Below are 17461 nucleotides of genomic sequence, written 5' to 3'. Positions count from 1 at the left end.
AAAGTTTTCTTGTCTTGAATGCCAAAATGGCAGCCGGCAAAGCGTCCTTGGTGGCTATTAGTGTTCGGTGTATTTTAAAGAAAAAGCTCATCCCACAGACTTTAGCAGGTCCATACTTTAAAAATGCAACCAAAGGTACGGTAATTTGGTCGTTATACATTTCATGACAGTTATACGAAAGAGTTTTGTAACCTAGTTAGCTTACTAGCTTGCTAGCCAGCTGTGTATAACAGGGTTAGTGTATTTAACATCATCTGCATGTCTTTCTGTGTTTTCGTGGCTACACTCTGGAATCCTGTCGCTCTTGACTTATCGTGTCTACCTTTACACTGACAATTCTGTAATTCAGTAAATGGTTAGTTAATTAAGTGTATGGGAATCAGGGGAGAGCATTGACCCAACTCACTCTATATAACAGTACATGCTGTCTATAGGGCACACAACAATGACCTCTAAACCCAGTACAATCTAGTGTAGTATAGGATCAATAGAGATTTGGTTTAAAAGGTGTGCTGCAAGATTACGTCAGGAGCAGGCTTCAGACAAACCTGCCCTTCATCATAAATTACTACTATTGAGATTTTTTCAGCCTATCAATTTCTTTTCCAAATATTAAAGACAAAATGTTTAATTTTCCTGTGAACACACCACATGTACTTTATGTACTGTGTAATGTTTATCATTTCTTATTGCTGCTGGTCTCTGAGAGCTACAAAACAAAATCCATTGTATCACTACAATGACAATGAATTCTCTTTATCTTATACTACAAGTACACTAATGATAACTCTAATTGTGTATAACCACTTTGCACCTTGTGCATCTTAATCTGACTGAATTTTTAGAACATTACTATTGACTAGGTTGATTTAATTCACTTTAATAAATTAGTTTTATGTGTGTGTGTGTGTGTGTGTGTGTGTGTAGATAGATAGATAGATTGATTGATGGATTAGATAGATAGATAGATAGATAGATAGATAGATAGATAGATAGATATTGTTAGTTATAATTGGGCAGTTTTAAAACCGACTAATAAGATAAATAAAATTAACACTCGAGGAATTCTAATATTGCAAATAATTTTAGGTTGAATTTGTTTTAAGTTGATCTAGAGCCTTTATCTTTTTATTTTTATTTTTTCTCACTAGTTACTTATTTAAAATAAAAGCCTAATTTATTGGATTGTTCCTAACACTAAATCCAATTTGTTTTTCAGTATAGATTTCAGACTCTCTGCTATGTGTAATCTGTCTCTTCCTCAACCCTAGGATTTTCATCAAGTGTACTGTCTCACTCCATTGAAGACCCCATTGCAACAAACACTCCAAGCAGCAGTTTTAGCAGCCCGCTCGAACACTACAACAATCTCATTCAGCGTGGAGTACTACAAGATGACCAACAGCAAAGGGCTGTTCTGCAGGCGCTAGATATAATGCAGAAAAAGCTCAAAGGATACAGCAATAAACCTGAATCTTTTATATTAAGAGTAAGCAAATATATTATTGTAAGCCTGTTGTGGCAGCTATGGATTGTGCAGCAATTAAATGATTGAATGCTGGCAAGTAAAAGTGTAACATACACTAGTTATTGTTTTAAACAGTTTTCAGGGCTGACATGTTGTGTAATTGCTCTGAGCCTAGATTTCTTCAGCTTTGCTTGAACTGTTAAAAACGGCTAATTAATGAAAACCCATTTTAAATATTCATGAATTTTGTTCAGCTTATGAACCGCTAAAATGTTTTTGACTGATCACATTGTAATGTGTTTAATTTGTTTAGCTATTCTCCAGGCAAAAGCCACCAAAAGGTTGCTACATCTATGGTGATGTAGGTAAGTTTGAACTGTAGTCTTTTTACTCTACTGTACTAATATTTAGAAACCATATTCTTTATTTGAATCGAACCATTGATTGCTTTTATTGCAGGTACTGGCAAAACCATGGTCATGGACATGTTTTATGAGCATGTAGACATGACAAAGAAAAAAAGAGTTCACTTCCATGGCTTTATGTTAGATGTGCACAAAAGTAAGCGTTCCTCAATTTAAAAACCTGTCTTTTCTTTCTGCAATAATTAAAATAGGATCTAGTTTTGCTGTTGCATTAAGCCTTTTGGTGAATTGTACTATTTCAGTATTTCAGTTTTTATTTCACAGGAATCCATCGTCTTAAACAGAGCATGCCGAAGAGAAAGCCAGGGAAAATGGCAAAAGCCTATGATCCTATTGCACCAGTTGCAGAGGAAATAAGTGCGGAGGCTTCCTTGCTCTGCTTTGATGAGTTTCAGGTATACAAAATGTCTGATTTATTGATCTCCCCGAGCTTTCAAGCTAATACGTAATGGCAGCTGTATTCTTTGTGCAACTAATGTTATAGCTTTCGTGTTCTGTAATAATATCTAGCAAGCTTGATTGAATTTCTATATCAAATAGGTCACAGACATTGCAGATGCCATGATTCTCAAGCAGCTCTTTGAAAACCTCTTTCTCCATGGTGTTGTAGTTGTAGCCACTTCCAACAGACCTCCAGATGGTAAGAAGCAAAGCAAGGAACAAAGACTAAAATATTTATTCCTATACAAAGACATCAGAATTTGGCCTCACTTGCAGGTGTGTTCTTTAACTTTGTAAAATAATTTAGCAATTGCCACTGCTCACACACATCAAGAAAGCTTACAGGATTTTAACTTGTACTGAGTGCAAAGTCCTGTTTTACAGATTTGTACAAAAATGGATTACAGAGGGTGAACTTTGTGCCATTCATTGCTGTACTTAAAGTAAGTGTGCATCAGTGTTGTTTGTTGTTATTAATTCTAATAATACATTCGTATTCCTTCATGGTTGCTAAATCTGAATTGAAATATATGTACTTGACAAACTATTTAGCTTTCCATGATAAGAAGGAGTCAAAGCTAGCTCGTTCTTGGGTTGATTAAGTGAATGTCTGAATAGAATTGACTGTAGGTGTTTTTGAAGATTTTAGTAAATGTAACCATGGGTAATGCTATGTTTCATATATTCCAATAGGAGTATTGTAAAATACTTCGCCTTGACTCTGGAATTGATTACCGCAAAAGAAATCAACCTGCAGCTGGAAAGCTCTTTTACCTGTAAGAAACCAATTTATTTCATTTAATTTCAATGAATCTAATTCAGCAATTTAGGAATAATTCTTCAGTAACCCAAACTAATGTACTTTCACCTTCTGTGATTATTTATTTCTTTTAATTAGCTGCAGTGAAGACAATGTAGATGCAACCCTGGACAAGCTTTTTGATGAAATGGCATTCAAGCAGAATGACAGTAAGTTTCTGAATCCCCTCCATGGAATATCATATATTTCATATATTTTGTAAATCAGTAAAAGAACAGCCTTCAGGATATTTAGCTAAAATTTGACATTTCTCCAATTCAAAATATAAAGATTTCCCCAACAATCTGATTTTAAGACATTAATACCAGTTTAAAAAACAATTCTTAAAGGTAACATTTAAAGTCTGCCTAAAAGTGTATTCAATACGGTTTACATCAGCTGCCTTCAAGCAGAATTTATATTTGATTAAAAATGGCATAAATAAATTCTATAAAAAGGCGATTTGTTACTTACAATGCAATTTGTGCCAAATTAGCTCTATTTTTGAGCAGCTTATAAGATTAGATTTTGTTTGGGCTGAATTATATTAATCAATGGCATAGCCTTAAAAAGTAAAACGTGTCTAACTTCATAAAGCTGTAGGATACATTTTTAGAGTAACTGTTATTATAGGCATTTGACTAAGCTTGCATAAAGGAACTAATTGTGTATACCAAATTTGAGTTGGAAAAGAAAAAGCTTCAGTCTAGTGTAAAACAAAACAATGTAGCTCGCTGACCTTTCAGGTGGCACCATTTAAAGCAAGAATAACATTTTACAAGCAGTTGGAGTTGTAATGGCTTCTTACTACAGATAATTGCACCAAATGACATTAACTTGTCATTAAATAGCAAGGTAGTTAACAGTGTAGATACAACTTTCCAATAAATAACTTTCTAGCAAGAGTGAAACCTTTTAGGTTTATTTTAATAACTTAACTCTATAATAACTCTGTGTAACTTTGGTACAGAGATGAGTTTAGAAAAGATACTGTCATATCTGCAGCTCCTTGCCTACTGATAACAAACCATTTATAGCGTCCATAGAGCAAACAAGGGACAATGTGTTTTCATGATCAAACGGGTGGTTAGTATTTGTTGCAGTTATCATTTCTGGCCACTAGGTGTAATAATAAAGAGTGAGTCGAGTGAGGTTTTTTCATTGTTCATTGCAAGTACATGCATCAGGCTTAGAGTAGCACTAGAAGGGGCTAAGAGTACATTTTTTGCAGTTGTTAATGTTGCGATTTATAATAATAATAAAAACTTACCCTTGTAAACCCAGTGGTGGCTCAGTGGTTAAGTCTAAGGGTTACTAATCAGAGGGTTGGGGGGTTTAAGCCACTGCACTGCCAAGGCACTTAACAATTTCTGCTCTATGGGTGCTGGATCAAGGCTAAACCTATCCTGTGTCACCAGTCTACTAATAAGTTGAGATAGAAAGATTTGCTGTGCTGTATATGAAACAATTAAAAGTTGCTTTATTGTCCCCCTTATCAGCTTTTATTTGTCAAATAGCAGTAAGCGTAAGCCCAGTTCTAAGCAGAAGTGAAGTGTTTTTCAGACCGCTTTATTCAGTAATCAGTGTTGGTGGTTGATTTCATGTTTGAATACAATATGACAGATGTACTGTGTATGCATGTTCTATATACAACCTTTTTCTTCTCCAGTAACCCGTCCCAGATCTCTGAAGGTACACGGCAGGACAGTGACTCTGAACAAAGCCTGTGGGACCATTGCAGACTGCACATTTGAGGAGCTGTGTGATAGGGTGACTTTGCTGTCCTTGTTAATCCTGCTAACTGGGCATAAAAGCAAATTACTAAACCCTTTTTAAATATTTTCTTAGCCTTTGGGGGCCAGTGACTACTTGGAAATGTCAACGATATTTGACACAGTGTTTATTCGCAATATTCCTTTACTCACCTTGAATAAGAAGACCCAGGCTAGGCGCTTTATCACTCTCATTGATGCATTCTATGATCACAAGGTAAAAAGCCAAATCATCTGTCCTTTTATTTATTTTTTTCTCTCTAAATTATATTCTCAAACATTAAAAGCATTTAATAAATCTTTGTACAGGTGCGAGTGGTGTTACAAGCAGAGGTACCTTTAGAGGATCTGTTTGTGAATGAAGGACACCATGATGATGAGAGGAATATTTTAATAGATGACTTGGGTTTAAAAAGGGTAAGACTTTTTTTTGCAGCTTATAAACAGCTTAAAACAAAGAACTGAAGTTATGGCTGTATGCGCAGATATGAAGTTTGAAAAATGTAAGCAAAAGCAAACTGTTGTCCTTAAAGAAGGAATTTTCTACCCTCACTGTTTGGTTTTGGCTTTTTGTACACCACAGGATGCTGCTGGTTCACTGTCAATCTTCACCGGTGAGGAAGAGGTGTTTGCTTTCCAGCGTACAGTCTCGCGCCTCACAGAGATGCAGACAGAGGAGTATTGGACAGAAGGGGATCGAAGTTCTTCATAGCACTTGTCACTACCAACTCCAGATGTAATGGTTCTATATCACTTCTAAGCAGTCCAGAGTTCTCTGTTTTGCGAAAGCTTTGGATCATCGCTAATATTTAATTTATATTTTATTCTAAACTGTACAATACTTTACTCTGTCGCACTTTATTCTATATTTCTGCAGGCTGGTGAGGCATGTACATTTTAGTATGCCAAAGGAATGCATTCAGTTATGTGAATGCAGGTTTAACTTTTATTTATCAAATGAACAAAGGTTCACATCATTCAAGATAAAAGCAACGTCATACAGTATACTGTACATCCCATCTACACATTCACCAAACTGAAATGACTCATGTGCTTGTACTTTGTTTCTGTCAATTATATTTTAAAGGACTGTACCAGAGTCTGATTGCAAATAAGTTAATTATAAATTAATATTCTATGGAAATACCCATTTTTGATGTTATAAAGGTCATTAATCTAAATTTTGTCTTGGCCACACCATTAACTGTTTATTTTAATTTATTTTGTTAACAATATTTAAAATATCAACTGTAATTCATGCAAATTTGTATAAATAGCACAAACAATACCATGTTGTTATCCAAAGTAATAAGAAAAAGATAAAGAGGTGTACTGCACAATCCTTAATTTTGAGTTACTGACCATACTGAAAATAATCTTGACTTCCTGGCTTCTAATTTTAAGTGAAAAATAGTTTTTCGGTAAAACAGCATGACATGCTTTTGCGGACAAATGTGGAATCAAATATAAAATTTTACTAGCTAACTTTTAGTTCAACAGGCATTATTATTTAATTGTGACTGTGTTTTAAAGAACATTGATCAGATGGTTTGTGTCCTGATGAGAAGTACCGGTAACTTCTGCCAAACAAGATTTTGAAGTGTTTGGTATTGTGTAAATAAATTATGATTGCATTTAATTTGTACAGTATATGAAGAAAAATAAGTGTGTTGGGAAGTATGCAGCCAGTTCAACGGTTTTTTGGGTTTTTTGCTTGACCATGGCAGATGTATGTCTATTTATTTATCTAAACTAAAAATGTGTCAAATAAATTATACAGCAGGTTAATATTGTCATGAAATTGCCTTAACCAAGCGCAGCTTGTTTTTTATTTTGAATTAATGAATTGGATAAGAAAATTAGATCTCTGCAGTTGCAGATGGTATGCATAAGTGTGTTCTATGGTAAAGGGTTTATTAATAACACCAGGTTAGAAAACGAAACTGTATTTTGTGTATGCAAATCAGAAGAAAGAAGAGAAAGACCCTTTGAATTTTAATAAAAGTTTCAGTTTTACCAAATAAACAGTGGGAATTATTCAGCCAAAAATTGAAAAAACTTTCCCATTTTTAAAAATCTATCAGTGTTTTACCACTGTAACATTAGCACAGAAATCTTCAGAAGGCCAAATCTTAATCAGTTTATCTCAAGTTCTTAACCTGAGAATATCACAGCTTGCAGACTTTCACATACAGTTTCGAAATAGTTTAAGGTATACTAAAAAGCCCTTACAGTAAAATCTGATGTCATTATTTGTGTACAGTAGATAATAGATAAATAAAATAAATACGCAAATAATTATGCTGCCAACCCCCAAATCAGTCAATTTTTTATTTTTCTTTCAACATATAATTTATCTCAGGCACAGCTTTATCTTCTCATTTAGAATGTGTTACCAGTCTGTAAAGTATGTCAGCAGATGAAGAGATATAATCACACCTGCATTTTTTTAATGCATATTCAGCAAAACAGGTTTTACAGCATTACTGATGGTAAAAGCATTAAGAGTGTTAAGAAAAGGCATAATCACACTGCAATATCTCTCCACAGTGATAATACAGTGGAGATATATAGTGCAAATATGATTGACAGAAATAATTTCATTCTTTTTTCATCAATACTGACATAAATATTAATGTAATCCAGTATAATGTGCCACATCTCTCAAATAAAATAATTGTATTGAAGTGCAGTGCAGTGTGATTGTCAAAAATGATTTGTTTTATTACTTTTAGGATAATGTTTTATATTTAATTAAACGATTAGTTAAATAATCATGAATTTGAAAGGGAAATATGACATAAATTAAATACATTTATTTATACAAGTTAAGAAGTTTATTTGGTCAGAATTTTTTTCAGATAGTAATTGTTATAAAATGTATAGTAGCATATATGCAGGCAGAGGATTTTAGCAATAATAGAACAGTGAAATTTATTCTGGCTAACCTGTGTGGAAATATGAGGAACAGCGGGTGTCTTTAAATAATTACAATTTTAAGAATTGAGTACTTAGAATTCAGTTTCAGTAATACAGGGATTGTTGTGTAATTCACTTCAAGTCAGAACTTTGAACAAATCTAATTCTAGTTTTCTTCATTATTTTTTATTTTAATTACTAAGACTGAAGACATTGAAATTATGACAGAATAGATATGGAATTGTGTAGTCAACAAAACCATTTTAAATAACCCAGAATATGTTTTTCTTCATAATCTTGATTTGTACAGTAGTTGTAGAAGCAATAATAGGGATATTGACCCTTTTTTCTGCATAAGACAACTGATGGTCTAAAGCACAGTAACAAGGCAAGACACACCTGTGAACTGAAAAGCATTCCAGGTGACTACCTCATTAACCTGATGAGAGACTGCCATGAATGTGCCAAGTTTTTATAAATGTAGCTACTTTGGACAATCTAAAATATAAAACACATTCTGGGTTGTTTAACATTTTTTGTTTGTTTGTTTACTTCATAATTCCACAGTTTTGATGTCTTCATTATTAATGTACAAGGTTGAAAGTAATACAAATAAAGGAAAAACACTGAAGCATCCTTCAGGTATGTCCAAATGTTTGACTGGTACTGTATCCCTTATAAGCAAACTTGCAAGACAGTGGCAAGAAAAAACTTTTTTAGACATTAAGAAGAAGCTATGAGAGGAACCAGATAGGTGGCACCAGTTTGAGAACCTATAATTAATTTCCTTCTATTAAAGTGTATTATGTCGTCAAATAGGAAATTCATTATAGTTTGAACTTGAAGACAGTTTGTTTTACTGTGTCGAATCTTTATAAGTATTTGACTGCACAAATGTTCATTGCAACTGTAGTCCTAAACTATTTTAATGGTTTCTATTAGGTATCATCCACAGTAATGTCATGTATCTGTCCATGTGGGGGCATCCACATCCTTACAGATGGCTTATCATTTATTTTCTGAATAGTAAACATTACTGTTAATAATCAAATATTGTTATAAAATCATTGAAACTATGATTGTCAAAAATAAACTAAAACTGCCACGGTACTAAAGAGAGAGAGGTTACAGCGTCTCGTACGCTATTAGCTGTTGTGTAAATCAGCCAAACGCTTCGCACTTCGACATGATGACCCCCAAAAACTGCTGCAGAAGAAAATAAATAAACGTAAATAATCAAATCGCAGCTCTCGGTCTGTAACTGCAACAGTGTATCCCCCAGCCCACCTCCCCATGATCCACAAAACAACGCAGCAAGTCTGCTGGGTGAAGTTCTTTAAAAATGGCGCCTGCTCCTTTCTCCAGTTAACGAACTGGTGTCCTGCTTGACAACACGTGATGAGCCAATCAGATGGAAGTGACGTCAGTGGAGCTCGCACTGAGGGCGGGGCGTGAAAGGTCTGTCACTAATAGGATCCTTTGCTCAGGTACCCAGACTAGAACCCTGTGGGGGTTTTTTTTGCACATGCACCCTATATTTAATATAGATATGTTCTGTGATTGGAAGAATTCGATGTTACACTATCAAATCATTTACCTACAGTCCGCGTGAGAATATAGAGATTATTGTACGTTTAAGAACAACTTCGTTATGTGCAGAACATCAGAATGCGGTTTGAAGTAACAAATGGCGCTCTGTCACTCACTCACACACACACACACACACACACACACACACACACACGGCTTCTTTAAAAATTTAACCCAATCGAGGCTCTTGGGGCGGAGCTTAGTCTTCAATGGTTCCTTCTTGTTGCTGCAGAAGGACCGTGTGTGTGTGTGTGTGTGTGTGTGTGTGTGTGTGTGTGTGTGTGTGTGTGTGTGTGTGTGTGTGTGTGTGTGTGTGTGTGTGTGTGTGTGTGTGAGAGAGAGAGAGAGAGCGAGCGAGCGAGCGCGAGCAGCGCATTAACGAGACTCTGTAGTTGGATCGCCCAGGATGTGGGGCGCAGGGTCTCATTCTGCTCGGAACCCTGTTGATGGAAATACATTTTGGGGGAACGATCTGTCAGAAAGTCGGTCGTTGTTATTCGCTGAATGCGGACGTTAGAGGTGATTATGGCTTGATTAGTGTTTAAAACGTTGCAATTCATTCGCCCCCGCTTTTCGGGCTCCATGAAGCGGATTTCTCTTTTCATTCCGCCTGGATAGAGCAAAGCATTGAAACATAGTCAAGATGGCAGCTGTACTTAGAGATTATGTTACGAGTGCATTGGCTTGCTCGGGGTCTCTGCAGTGTTACTTTTGAATTGTGGCAGCTGATGTCAATGAAAACGTTATTCGTGTGCAATTCGCTCTCAGGCGCTCGCTGGGATTCTCGCTGCACCCTTGTGCTACTGCATAGAGCGCTTTTAACGTGGAATTGTGCAGAATGAAAAGCAGATCGCTCCATCTCTCAGCAGGACACGTGGAGATTAGTTAGAGGGTTGTGGGGAAGGTTTTTATATCCACTGGTGCAACAAAACTAACATACAAGCTAATGCACTGAAGTGCAACTTCTGCTTTGGTGATCCGTCCGGAGTTTGAAAATGAGCACGTCGTGCACCAGTTTTGGTTTCCTCCAAGAGCCAAACGCGAAGTTAGAAGCGTCCTGCGCGGAAATACTCGCTTAGAAATCCGTCCATTGATGGAATGCGGGACCGCGGCGGAACTGTGTCAAAGAACATAAGCGAACAAAGAGTTCACCGAAGGAAACATGGCACAGGCTAGTGGCGAGGAGAACCAACCTCCCACAGGAGACGTTGATATAGACCCGGACTTCGAGCCTCAGAAAAGGCCAAGGTCCTGCACATGGCCTTTGCCTCGACCGGAGAGCAGCACTGGGAAGCCCGAGCCGACTGAAGACATTATTCCCGAGGAGGAGGACGACGAGAGCGGTGCTGATGGCCGTGTGGACTCCACCAACAAACACACAGGAGCGCAAATAGGCTACACACGAGACAACCAAAACCAGTGTGATCCTCCTGGTCCAGCATTAAATACAACTGGTAATGACAAAGACAGTGATGGTTCTCGTTCTCCCAGCACCTCCCAGCCGCTGGCCTCTGCAGCGCCTGACTCGGGCATTACTACTCTTACACTCCAGCAGCCCAGGAAATCATCTGCACGCAGAAATGCATGGGGAAATTACTCCTATGCTGATTTAATCACCCAGGCCATCGAGAGCTCCCCAGAGAAAAGGCTGACTTTGGCCCAGATCTATGACTGGATGGTCAGATCTGTGCCATACTTCAAGGACAAAGGTGACAGCAACAGCTCTGCGGGCTGGAAGGTAGGTGGGCTGTACAGTACACCTCAATTATAGTAATTATAATCATAATCATCATCATAATATTTAGAAAATAGGCCTGGTGCCTGATTATCAACACAAAATATATAAAGTATCAGGTTGGCAAAGGGCACACATGAAAAATTGGTAATAGGGTTGTGGGCTTTGTTGATTAAATGGGTGATGTCAGGGATACGCCAACGGGTGTTCGAGTAACCAGAGATAAAATAGAGCAAGGTTGCAAATGATAAACCCTCCTTAGCCTACATTTCATTTTGATTGGACCAGTGAAACCAGTATCTCTCACCAGCATAAGAGGGAGTAAAGCATATAAATTAAAGCAGCAGATATGTGTGAAGAACAGGGGCATCAGTAAGTACAGCCAGTTGTTATGGGGAAAAGGGTATGATCTGCAAGATAAAGCATGTATCAACAGAGGGACTACAGCCTTGAAGCAAATGGATTTCTTTCCCTTGTTTGGGGTAATGCACTGAAAAAAAAGGATTTTGTGGTTATCAAAAAATACTCAATTCCCTGTCCTGAGTTCTTTCTCTCATAAAGATGATGCAGCTGCAGTATCAGATAATACTATGGTCAGATCGGTATAGTGTTTATTGGAGGTGAAAAGATTATACACATCATATATGATTATCCCCCTGTCGAATTGCACACCTTCCAAACTATTGGTTATGAATGTTACATTTTGTGCAACAAATTTGTATGGTGAATGGTGGTCTCTTTTTCTGCCTTCAGGGATTAGCCTAGTCTTGAAAAGCAGTTTTCTGCATAATGAAATGAAGTAAAGTGAATTTGCATGGCAAGACTGGATTTCAATATTGACCCAAACCCTTTGAAATCAGTGAAATCGAATAGGAAGTTGTGTATAATGACAGGTGAATGACACAAGCTGTGTATCTTTTGGCTCTGGTAAACATTGTAAAGAACTATGCCCCAAATACAAACTCATTATAAAATAATAATAATTTTCCTTATATTTTGTATAATACTGACCCAAAATGAACCAAGACAGTCAAAACAAAATGCTAGATTGCCCCAAATAAACAGTAATCAATAGTTATTATGAAAGAAGTAGAGATTCAGTGGAAATGAGTGTGCATGCAGGGTTAGGTTAAGCATGCCTCATCATCTTATGGCACACAGATTTTGCATCTGCTTGCACTGGAGCTAGGGAGAAAAAAATGAGCTTTATTTCAATACAGGATTTGATTGGCTGCTTGGTCCCCACCTCCACTTTCTATTGGCTTGTAGCTTGAGCATAAGAATCAATCAGCTGACTGGAAACTATGTAGGTCAGTGTGTAGCAGAATGTGAGGAGCTTGGTGTTTGACAGCTAGCTTTGTGCAGACTGGCAGTGTTCCAGTGCTCTTCTGAACAGGGACAAATGCATGGCTGAAGGGAGGGTGGGCATAGGAAGCATTGCACATTACAGATCATTATTAGCCATGTTGTTTGTGCTCTCAGAGTATTGCAGTATGAGAAACGCTTATTTGCACATGGGTTTTTCCTCTAGTAAATCTTGAAATTACATTGTTTTTTGTTGTTAATTCACCACACACTAATCTCTAATAATCATTTGTCAGTAAACAGTCAGCATTCAGCATAAATGCAAATATATGTGACTGTTGCATGGCTTAAGGAAGCAATTCAGTCTTCAGCCAATTTTTCTTGTCAGTTATTATTTTAACTATGGCTCTTGTATAAATATAATGTCCAGGAGTTTGTATTGTCATAAACATTTGTATTTTAATGTTAAAAAGGCTCAATTGCTGTATGTTGCAGTGATAATGTTGAATGTGTCTCAGATTTGCCCATTAATAATGCCTGAACCTCACCTTGGTAATGAAATATTTTATAAAATAAGCATTACATAAAGCAAATTGAATTGGTCAGGCTTATGAACTACAGAGCATGAGTTTAACTAAACAGTGTTATACAGTGCCAAATATAATGCCCTCAGATCTTCATTTAGTACAGCTAATGTAGACTATTCTTGCAAGAATAAGCCCTGCACACTTTTACTCAATATGTGTAATTCTTTTGTACATAAGTTGCTCTATATTGAATATTAATACAAGTATAAACTTCTTTCCACAGAACTCTATACGACACAACCTGTCTCTCCACAGTCGGTTTGTCAGAGTGCAAAATGAAGGAACAGGCAAGAGTTCATGGTGGATGGTCAATCCAGATGGTGGGAAAGGTGGCAAAGTACCTCGAAGACGTGCTGTTTCCATGGACAACAGCAACAAGCTAATAAAGAGTGCTCGTGGTCGTGCTGCAAAAAAGAAAGCTGCTCTCCAGGCTGCTCAGGATGGAAGCTCAGAGAGCACCTCCAGTCTGTCCAAATGGACTGGCAGTCCCACCTCCCGCAGCAGTGATGAGCTAGATGCCTGGACAGACTTCCGTTCCCGCACTAATTCCAATGCCAGCACCATAAGTGGCCGACTGTCTCCTATCTTGGCCAACTTGGAAGTGGATGAGCTTGCTGATGATGACTCTCCTCTCTCTCCCATGTTGTACTCAAGTCCCAGTAGCATGTCTCCTTCCACTGGCTTGACTGAGCTGCCGCGCCTTGCTGACCTTGCAGGTACTATGAATCTCAATGATGGCCTCTCGGACAACCTGATGGATGACTTGCTTGATAACATCAGTTTAACAGTGTCACAGTCTCCAGGCCAAGATGATAACAGTGCCAGTGAACAAGGAAGCCCCGTGTTTACCTTCAGCTGCTCTGGCAGCAGTCTTGGGGTTCCTAACTCCATGTTTAGCCCATTGTCTGTCACCAGCCTGCGCCAGTCCCCCATGCAAACCATTCAGGAGAACTCGCAGGCCACCTTTACTTGTGGTTCCCACTTTGGGAAGCAGAGTTTACAGGATATGCTGAGCTCTGAGCCTCATAACCACAGTGATGTCCTACTGACCCAGTCCGACCCACTGATGTCTCAAACCAGTGCCTCCATTTCCTCTCAGAACTCCCGTCGCAGTGGACAAGCTGGACCCGGGGGGCAAATGGGAGTCAAGAAGGTCTCATTGTCTGGATGGCGTGTGAACGGGGTCTTGGGGTCCACAAGTGAGTCAGACTACCAAATCCTAATCAAACCGAATCAACAGTCTCCATCCAGGAGCACATCTATGCAGCTAAGCTCATCTGATTCCTTATTGTCAGGTTTGAATGGTATCATGCCCTGTGTACAGTCATCAGCTCAGGATCGATTCTCCACTGATCTTGATCTTGAGGATTTCAGCGGTAACCTTGATTGTGACATGGACACCATAATGCGGAATGATCTGATGGATGCAGATGACCTGGAGTTCAGCTTTGATTCTCATCTCTTTTTCCATCAAAATGCGAATCTAAATTCAGGGAGTATGTCAAATACCAAACAAACCTCATCCCAAAGCTGGGTACCAAGCTGATCATTTCAGCACATGGAATGTAGTGATGGGGCAGAATAAAGCTTTATAAAGTGTCCCAACCTTTTAATTACTGTCCTACCTACAGGACATGTAAAATAATCTAAAGGTCAGATGTTTGACTTGCCTTTGATGAATTAATGGTTTGGGCAACACATGTTGTGCATTGAGATAAACATAGGCTTGTATAGGATGAATTTCATGAAACTGATATGAAGTTTGATGGTCTACAACGACTGAATAAAAAAAAAAAAGATAAACTGGAAAGGTTTTTGATGTTTTTTAGGTAATACAAATGAAGTCCCTTAATACCTTACTCATACAACTAGGATTAGACACGTATTTTACTGTTACGTTTAAATTATGTGTAACCGTAGTTTAGAAGGTGATTTTCATATTGCTGGTACTCGCATCGAAAGAAACATCTGAATTCTGCCAAACTAGTAATCATTTAATAGACCATTAGTTGGCCTGTTTACACCATAGACTGGAGAAGGGTACTTTTTTGTTTTCAGAGTTGACATGGGAATGTCTTATGCAGCCTTTATATTATTCTTGTACATCAGAAAAAGGGAAGAAAATGAATTGTATGATGTATTCATTACTCATTTCACGGAACAATGAAATAAGACCAGCTAATGAGCTATTAAAGGTGTTTAAAATCTTTTCCTTCTCTGCTGAAATGCATTAATGTTTTTTTTAAACTGTCAAGGGGTGCATTTTATTAAGTACTTGATCTTACCAACTGTTCTATCACCACCTTCCAGACTTCACCTTCCAGACTAAAATCTTACAGTAGTTTCCTGCGATGTGTAAACTACAATGTTTAGCATATTTATTCTAGAAGTAAGAGACTTCACAGATGGATACAGACTATTAGAACATGAATTGCCACTACATTTTGTGTATAGTTGGAAAACCACCATTTATAAGCTTTTAGGATTACAACGGCACACTTTTAGCATTTGTACATATCGGCACACTCCCTGGTGCTCAGAAGAGCATTGTTTTTGCTCTTATGGCAATATGCAGCAAGGATCTTGACTTTGCATGTGGGAAACAGACCCGTTTTAGTATTATACCTGCATTTAATGGAAGATAGTTTGCTTACATGGGACTGTATCATCTAGTTTGTTAAACATTAAAGCAAATTAGCTAACAGTGAGAATAATTACTGTTTTGTATGTTTATAAGTAGTGCCATTCCGAGACCCCTGTCACTTGGCAAACCTGCAAGTCTAGCTTTATCATGGTTGAATTCAATTTTTGTACTCACACCTGCTCAAGCACCAATGTGCAATATGTTTTGAATAATGTTGAGTTAGGGTGGTCTTCATTGTTTACATAAATCCATTGTGCTAATAAAACCAAGAGTATTGTACATTGCTGTCCTGATAATGGGATATTTATTTTAAAAAAAATGTGGAAAATGTATCCTGATTTCATGGTATTATTAAGGCATTAATAGGAAATGTGGTGGAATGCAAATAAGAAAAGTGAACAGTTTTATGTTTCACGTGCTCTATATACCATAACTAGCTATAATAAATCTATTTACCAACAAGAGAGTTGAGTGTTTGCTAGAATAGCAGTGAGCATTGGACAATTTAGGTAGTAGAATGGGATGGGCAAGTGCATGTAAATAAAGCTTTCCGCAGTATAATGATTGTCTTTGGTCTTTGTTGTCTTTTGGTAATTAAGGTGTTTGTTAATAAAGGAAAGCCTGTTTTCTTGTGGGGGTTTTAAAGTTCTACACCATGTCCTTATTAACCAGATTTAACTTTAAAATGGCTGTCCCACTAAATATCAAGCAGTGAAATTACTGGTTATATAGAAGCAAATATATGAACATTTTTCTTGTGTATGTCTCCACAATAATACATGCTTATATTCTTATCGCAAACACTCTTGTGACTTGTAAATCTCACTGAAATTACTTACATCTATTGTTTGATTTTTAATTAGCTCCACTGGCCAATATCAAGGGTGCTTAATAAAGGCTTTATAACCACAATGATCCCTATGATGCTATTTGTTTTATTTTGCTGACCATATATATATATATATATATATATATATATATATATATATATATATATATATATATATATATATATACTAGTTGATTTTGATATTTGTACACTAAACACAAACGTTTTTAGAGGGCAAATTGTAAAATAAAAAAAAGATGTTCCTTCTCAAATGATTCCCATGTCTGGGTTAAAGAAAATGAGATCAGAGAAAAGAAACGTGTTAGTCAGCTACCCTTAAGTAAGCAAATTGGTTCAGGGTGTTCCTTCCTTCCTTCTTTTAAGCCAGAGATCGTTTGCATCCATAGTGAAGTCTACATAAACAGTCTTTCACTCAAACACAGGAATACATACCTGACGGGAAGTTGTATTATTCAGAGGAGCTGAAATGTACACAATTTAAGCATTTTGGTGCTGTTTTAACCCTCTTGCTTTTGGTTCCTAGCAGATCCACCTGACTAGTTCAAATAGATTGAACCAATCTACAACGTTCATGACAAACATGCAAAGTCTCTCCTCTGGTACAGCAATCTTGATAGAATATGATTTTAAAAGCCACAATCCACTATGGGGAAGCAACCATTAAAACACTACAGCAAAACTATTAAGATCTTCATTAGTAAAAGTGCACTCTGTTTGTGATATCTTCACCCAAGACATGTGATACCTTACAAGTGGTTGGGCCATATGTGAATTATTATTAGACTTGTTACAGCACATGTGGGATGACCTGTATTAGTGTAATAAATTCTATTGGATTAAAACCTTGGCAAAAACAGACATTCATCAAATAGTGCAAAGATGGAAGGGTAAAAAGCTATCTGGTCTTCTTTTCAGAACCCTGTCAG

General features: G+C 37.2%; 2 protein-coding genes across 3 annotated transcripts; both read left to right on the top strand.

Moving 5' to 3' along the window:
- On the top strand, nucleotides 1-6932 carry afg1la (AFG1 like ATPase a). 2 transcript variants are annotated; one of them, XM_046855487.1, is made up of 14 exons: nucleotides 1-135; nucleotides 1272-1489; nucleotides 1782-1833; nucleotides 1928-2029; nucleotides 2158-2288; nucleotides 2434-2533; nucleotides 2719-2777; nucleotides 3028-3110; nucleotides 3233-3303; nucleotides 4803-4903; nucleotides 4982-5122; nucleotides 5215-5322; nucleotides 5489-5641; nucleotides 5783-6932. In XM_046855487.1, the coding sequence occupies exons 1-13, from the start codon at nucleotides 27-29 to the stop codon at nucleotides 5615-5617; spliced, it is 1404 nt and encodes a 467-aa protein (XP_046711443.1). In that variant the 5' UTR covers nucleotides 1-26; the 3' UTR covers nucleotides 5618-5641; nucleotides 5783-6932. The 2 variants fall into 2 exon arrangements, with proteins under 2 accessions (XP_046711443.1, XP_046711442.1); XM_046855486.1 differs by having other exon boundaries at nucleotides 5489-6932.
- Nucleotides 6933-9719: 2787 nt separating this feature from the next.
- On the top strand, nucleotides 9720-16246 carry foxo3a (forkhead box O3A). The gene is made up of 2 exons (XM_046855485.1): nucleotides 9720-11152; nucleotides 13265-16246. The coding sequence occupies exons 1-2, from the start codon at nucleotides 10577-10579 to the stop codon at nucleotides 14585-14587; spliced, it is 1899 nt and encodes a 632-aa protein (XP_046711441.1). The 5' UTR covers nucleotides 9720-10576; the 3' UTR covers nucleotides 14588-16246.
- Nucleotides 16247-17461: the final 1215 nt, after the last annotated feature.

This window comes from Silurus meridionalis, chromosome 8 (assembly GCF_014805685.1).
Source record: "Silurus meridionalis isolate SWU-2019-XX chromosome 8, ASM1480568v1, whole genome shotgun sequence".
NCBI classification, from domain to species: Eukaryota; Metazoa; Chordata; class Actinopteri; order Siluriformes; family Siluridae; genus Silurus; species Silurus meridionalis.
This window is presented reverse-complemented; position numbering and strand designations above follow the sequence as displayed.

Coding starts and splice junctions, on each gene's coding strand:
- afg1la (XM_046855487.1), top strand. CDS start 27: ATGGCAGCCGGCAAAGCGTCCTTGGTGGCTATTAGTGTTCGGTGTATT. Junction 2,534..2,718: donor TTCCAACAGACCTCCAGATG/GTAAGAAGCAAA, acceptor CCTGTTTTACAG/ATTTGTACAAAAATGGATTA. Junction 3,111..3,232: donor GCTGGAAAGCTCTTTTACCT/GTAAGAAACCAA, acceptor TCTTTTAATTAG/CTGCAGTGAAGACAATGTAG.
- foxo3a (XM_046855485.1), top strand. CDS start 10,577: ATGGCACAGGCTAGTGGCGAGGAGAACCAACCTCCCACAGGAGACGTT. Junction 11,153..13,264: donor ACAGCTCTGCGGGCTGGAAG/GTAGGTGGGCTG, acceptor TTCTTTCCACAG/AACTCTATACGACACAACCT.